Genomic DNA, 5,685 nt, shown 5'->3' with positions numbered 1-5,685 from the left:
TTTATTACTTATTCTCCACTCCTCTTCCCAAAATATGAAACTATCTGGCCCAGCTTAACTGACCCTGCCTTAAGGCAGAGCATTGGCACCTTTCTGACAAAGCATAATTGATCCCAGAGAACCATATAATCGTAGCTGAAAAATCACATGTTAAAAACCCACAGGCTCTTTAGTGATTGAGGGAAAGTCTAGAGGTTGGCTTGGATTCAAATTCCAAATCTGCATGATAAGAACACAGCAAACTGAAAATTACAGTGGCTTACCTATTTAAAGTTCTCCAATCCAGAATTTATAATTTCATATAAATTCAGGTAGTTAACATGCATAAACATAACTGCTGGAAGGAAAAGTTGCCTGAGGATTTTAGTGTATCAAGGATTATGAATCTGTGGCTGTTCCTAAGCACAGGGGATTTCATTACCTTAAAATGTCGCAGTATCATATACCCTTTGACAGAAAATTCCACTTAGGGAAATTCACACAAAGTTATTCACTAAGGCACTGTAAGAGAGAAGTATAAACAACCTGCATGTGTGGGAGTTGGTTAAATAAAATACAGCACGGATACTATGCATCCGTTTAAAGGAGGCAGGTAACTGCATTTTGAAGATACACTGTTTACTGAAAAAACAGGCAGAGGACAGTATTAGTATCAATGGCACCCACTCCAGTACTCTTGCCTGGAAAATCCTATGGATGGAGGAGCCTGGTAGGCTGCAGTCCATGGGGTCACTAAGAGTCAGACTCCACTGAGCGACTTCACTTTCACTTTTAATTTTCATGCATTGGAGAAGGAAATGGCAACCCACTCCAGTGTTCTTGCCTGGAGAATCCCGGGGACGGGGGAGCCTGGTGGGCTGCCGTCTATGGGGTCAAACAGAGTCGGACACGACTGAAGCGACTTAGCAGCAGCAAGGTGTAAAGAAAGAAAACGGGGAATAATCCACATAGGTGCGACGACAGACAGAATAGCTCTGCAAGGATGCAAGAAGCAGAACAATAGAAGAATGCCTGCCCTCCAGGGGAGGGAAGGGAGCCCGAGGCGCAGGCCGAAGTCAGGCTGACTCTCCACTCTGCGCTGGGAACCTTGTGCTGCGTGCACACACTAACTATTCCAAGTTTTTCTTTTTTTGTAGGAGATAAAGGTGGAGTAGGATTTCTCCATGAGAAGAGTCAGTGTGCTTTCAAACAGGCATCTCTCAGCTAATAAAATATTTACTTAAAGGCATCTTAAGGGAATTCCCTGGCAGTCTACTGGTTAGGACTCTGCCCGTCCACTTCCACTTGGACAGTGGGACAGGGTTCGACCTCTGCTGGGGGAATCCCCACTAGCTTTACCTCGCAGCCAATAAAAGTTTTTTTTTAAGGGATCTTAAAAGTCGGATTCATTGCCCTTCCTAAATTGGTTGGTTTGATTTTATCCTTCTGAAGCTGAAGAGTAAATTCATCTGAGCATTTACCCATCCCTTCGCTGGCTGAAGGAAGGACTCAGTAGAATGTGTCTGAAAGTGACATTTAAATTGATAAATAAAGAAGAGGAGGCAGGAAAGAGGACACCGTTAGGACACAAACGTTTATGTCATTTCAGCCATTACAACAGTAGTTCAGAAGGGTCTCAAAGGTTACATGGACGTCATCAATATTAAAAAAAGAAAGAAAAGGGACAGGCAACAGTGAAGAGCACCAGAGAGCCCCAGCGCCCGCCTCGATGAGCCCAGGCCGTGCTTGTCTCCTCCCACGAGCCCCCCTCCCCTCGTCTCCTCCCGGCCTCCCTACCCGGCCTCCGCTCCGCCTCCAGCCGGCTCAGGCCTCGTCCTCGCCCTCCTCCTCCTCGAACTCGCCCTGCTCGTCGGCCGTGGCGTCCTGGTACTGCTGGTACTCGGACACCAGGTCGTTCATGTTGCTCTCGGCCTCGGTGAACTCCATCTCGTCCATGCCCTCGCCCGTGTACCAGTGCAGGAAGGCCTTGCGCCGGAACATGGCCGTGAACTGCTCCGAGATGCGCTTGAACAGCTCCTGGATGGCCGTGCTGTTGCCGATGAAGGTGGCCGACATCTTCAGGCCGCGGGGCGGGATGTCGCACACGGCCGTCTTCACGTTGTTGGGGATCCACTCCACGAAGTAGCTGCTGTTCTTGTTCTGCACGTTGAGCATCTGCTCGTCCACCTCCTTCATGGACATGCGGCCCCGGAAGATGGCGGCCACGGTCAGGTAGCGGCCGTGGCGCGGGTCGCAGGCGGCCATCATGTTCTTGGAGTCGAACATCTGCTGGGTGAGCTCGGGCACCGTCAGCGCCCGGTACTGCTGGCTGCCCCGGCTGGTGAGCGGCGCGAAGCCGGGCATGAAGAAGTGCAGGCGCGGGAAGGGCACCATGTTCACGGCCAGCTTGCGCAGGTCGGCGTTGAGCTGGCCCGGGAAGCGCAGGCACGTGGTGACCCCGCTCATGGTGGCCGACACCAGGTGGTTCAGGTCCCCGTAGGTGGGGGTGGTCAGTTTCAGGGTGCGGAAGCAGATGTCGTACAGCGCCTCGTTGTCGATACAGTAGGTCTCGTCTGTGTTCTCCACCAGCTGGTGCACGGACAGGGTGGCGTTGTAGGGCTCGACCACCGTGTCCGACACCTTGGGCGAGGGCATGACGCTGAACGTGTTCATGATGCGGTCGGGGTACTCCTCGCGGATCTTACTAATGAGAAGGGTCCCCATCCCAGACCCCGTGCCGCCCCCCAGCGAGTGGGTCAGCTGGAATCCCTGCAGACAGTCACAGCTCTCGGACTCCTTCCTGACCACGTCCAGGACCGAGTCCACCAGCTCGGCGCCCTCTGTGTAGTGGCCCTTGGCCCAGTTGTTCCCGGCACCGCTCTGGCCTGCCAGAGGGAGAGAGTCTTCATAAGTCACTGATGATTGCATTAAATTCCTTTTCACCTTAAACCCTTTAACAGAGCTCAGTGAGTCAGAGTTCAGATAAGATTTCAGGTTATCATTAAAATAACCAAACATTAAAATATTTGGTCATGGACATAATTATAAATAAGGAAGGTTAGGGACCTGGCTATTAGAGGTTGAAAGACCTTTTGTTTTAGGTTATATATTAAGACAAAATGAGCACACAGCTCCATACTTTCTCTAAGGCGGTCACACCCTGAGCTGTCCAGCATAAGTTTAGCTCCCAGGCCATCAGCCATGCCAGTCACTCACCAAACACGAAGTTGTCGGGCCTGAAGATCTGGCCGAAGGGCCCAGACCTGACGGAGTCCATGGTGCCCGGCTCCAGGTCCACCAGGATGGCCCGAGGCACATACTTGTTACCTGTGGGGACAGAGCAGGACTCAAACCTGTGGGCAGATATCTCAGAAGAGGGGCCCCTGGTACCAGCTTCCTTCCTTGCAGGCACTGCTTGTATCCCCAACAAAGGACACAGGACTGGATTCTCACAAGATTCTCAAAGGAGCACCCCCCTCCACCCCCCACCTCCGTTCCCCGCCCCCCACTCCAAAAAAAAACCTCAAGGAAAATAGGACTCCTACATCAGCTAAACCGCCCTCCCCGGGGCTACACTTCTGGGGTCAGTCCCTTGGGGAGGGGGGCAGGGTAAAGGCGATTTATTACCGGTGGCCTCGTTGTAGTACACATTGATTCTCTCCAGCTGCAAGTCACTGTCTCCGTGGTAGCTGCCAGTGGGGTCGATGCCATGCTCATCACTGATGACTTCCCAAAACTGAGACACAGAAAAAGCTGCATTAGGCCACGCCCCACCGCCGAGAGGCCCGCGACACACAATGAAAAACTCAGTTCCGACAGCCCAGCGTCTCCGCAGCTTCAGGGCAGTCAGACCCGCACAGCAGCAGGGCTTGAATTTTGCAGGGTCACCGAGTTGAAACTGGGCGTTTCCTGGGCGAACAGCTGCTCGAGGCGGGAGGCGGGAGGCGGGGGTCTCGGCGGGGAGGGGAGGGGCTAGCAACTGGGCGGCGGGCGCGTGGGGCGCCCAGCGGCGCGGGGGGTGGGAAGGGGTCGGGGACCTGAGGGCTGAAGGAGGGGGTCGTTAGATTCAAGGCACGTCCGGGGACCACGAGATGCTCGTTCTTCGCCCCTCCCCCCGCCACTCGACTACAGTTCGAGCGAGTAGAACCGATTCTCCCGGAGTCCAGGCCCCGCCCGAAAGAGGCGCACAGCCGCGGACACCCCCGCGCGCGCTCCGGGCCAGCGTGCGAGGTTTAGAGGAGAGAAGGGAGGGGCGGCCAGGGACCGAGGGGCCAGACGAGTCACAGCCTCAAGCTGAGGGGTTCCCCCCACTCCCGCCGAAAGTCGCCGCGGGCGCACGCCCGGCTCCGCAGTACAGAGCCCGGGAAGGTCTGCACTTGGGAGCCGCGGGCCCGCTCAGGACGACGTTCGCGCCCGGAACCCCGAGGGGCGTCAGGCTGGCCCCCGTCCCCCCGACCCCGCCCGGGCGCCGCGCCCACCTTGGCGCCGATCTGGTTGCCGCACTGGCCCGCCTGGATGTGCACGATCTCGCGCATGGTGCCGGCTCGCTGCTTCTGGCCCGGGTCGGCGTCTGGTCGGTCTGTCGGTCCCCCTGCACACCCACTGCGGGGTCACCGGGAACGCGCTCGGGAAGCAGCCGGCTGAGAGCGCCGGCCCCGCGGGTTCGGCCTTTTATACAAGGAGGGTGGGGCGGCCCGCGCAGGCCGCGCCCCCAGCCCGAGCCCCCCAGTCCCCTTCGCGCTAGCGCTCTCCAGGCCCCGCTGACGTAATGCTCCGGGCCCCAGGGACCGTCCAGGGGGCTGGACCACGGGCCCGCGGCCAATCGGCAGAGGCTTGCGGGCCGGGCGCGGCCGGGGGGCTGCGCGGAGCCGGGTGGGGGGCGTGCGCATTGTCTAGGATTGGGCGGGGAGGAAGCTGGGCACCGAAAACTGGGGGTGGGTGAAGGAACCGAGGGCGGGAGGGTGGAGAGGCGAGGTTGACCAGCATGGCAGGCCGGGTGTGGGGGTAGAGCGGGCACCAGGCGGGTGGGGATGGGAGGCTGAACAGGTGCAGGGGCCGCCAGGTGCTCCGGAAAGGAGCGCGCTGTGCTGGGGCGCCGGCCGGTGGTAGCGGCGGTGGCCTGGGTTTCGCTACCACCGCGGACTGCGGCGCCTCTCCCACCCTCGGACGGAGCCCCCTGAGCCACCCTCCCCGAGGAGACGGCTGCCCCTTTCCCCAATCCACCGGGCGGTGCGGCGGCCGAACCTCGGCCCCGGGAGGACGTCCTTGTGACAGCTTGCTGGGGCCGGAGGGCCGTGACCCTAGACACGTAAGGCCCAAGGGCCCCAGGGTGCCCTCCGCCCCGCCCCCAGGATCCGTGCGCCCCCACTTTTGTCTCTGCCAAGGGCCCCTCTCTCCCTTTCTCTGTGACCGCGGCGTCCGGGGACCGGGCCACCTCGGGGCCTCCACCGCCCTGCCCGACCCTGTCCAAGAGTCCGCAGCTCCCCGGCTGGTACCCAGGACCCCTCCTCCCCGCGGCTTTTGTTCCTTGGAAGCCGGTGGGGTGGGTGTGGCTGGCTGGCCGCGCAGGGTGGACCGTCCAGCGATCAGAAGAGGGTGGGGTTCGGAGGCGGGGCGGCGGCTGAACAAAGAGCTGGTAACGCGTGGGCCGCCCACTCCCGAGCGTCTGACCGCCACACTGGGCTCAGTTCATCTTATGTCCACTAA

The 5,685-nt window shown here is 58.7% G+C and overlaps 1 protein-coding gene across 5 annotated transcripts; it reads right to left on the bottom strand.

The window, feature by feature from the left end:
• Window positions 1–1,803: 1,803 nt before the first annotated feature.
• On the bottom strand, window positions 1,804–4,582 carry LOC138069668 (tubulin beta-2B chain). Of its 5 annotated transcripts, none has more exons than XM_068961001.1 (5): window positions 4,458–4,582; window positions 3,607–3,715; window positions 3,196–3,306; window positions 2,256–2,864; window positions 1,804–1,910 (listed from the first exon to the last, which is right to left on the bottom strand). In XM_068961001.1, exons 1-5 carry the CDS (start codon window positions 4,512–4,514, stop codon window positions 1,804–1,806), a joined length of 993 nt encoding a protein of 330 aa, XP_068817102.1. In that variant the 5' UTR covers window positions 4,515–4,582. The 5 variants fall into 5 exon arrangements, with proteins under 5 accessions (XP_068817102.1, XP_068817103.1, XP_068817099.1 ...); XM_068961002.1 differs by having other exon boundaries at window positions 1,804–2,015; window positions 2,742–2,864; XM_068960998.1 differs by having other exon boundaries at window positions 1,804–2,864.
• Window positions 4,583–5,685: the final 1,103 nt, after the last annotated feature.

Source organism: Capricornis sumatraensis, chromosome 22, assembly GCF_032405125.1.
Source record: "Capricornis sumatraensis isolate serow.1 chromosome 22, serow.2, whole genome shotgun sequence".
Classification (NCBI taxonomy): domain Eukaryota; kingdom Metazoa; phylum Chordata; class Mammalia; order Artiodactyla; family Bovidae; genus Capricornis; species Capricornis sumatraensis.
Note: the sequence above shows the minus strand (reverse complement) of the source record. Positions and strands in the feature narration are given on the sequence as shown.

What these genes read in the sequence shown, in the direction of transcription:
- LOC138069668 (XM_068960998.1), bottom strand. Translation starts at nt 4,514, where the DNA reads ATGCGCGAGATCGTGCACATCCAGGCGGGCCAGTGCGGCAACCAGATC. An exon ending in GCAACCAGATCGGCGCCAAG is followed by an intron (nt 3,716 to 4,457) that starts GTGGGCGCGGCG and finishes TCTGTGTCTCAG; the next exon opens with TTTTGGGAAGTCATCAGTGA. An exon ending in GCCCGACAACTTCGTGTTTG is followed by an intron (nt 2,865 to 3,195) that starts GTGAGTGACTGG and finishes TCCCTCTGGCAG; the next exon opens with GCCAGAGCGGTGCCGGGAAC.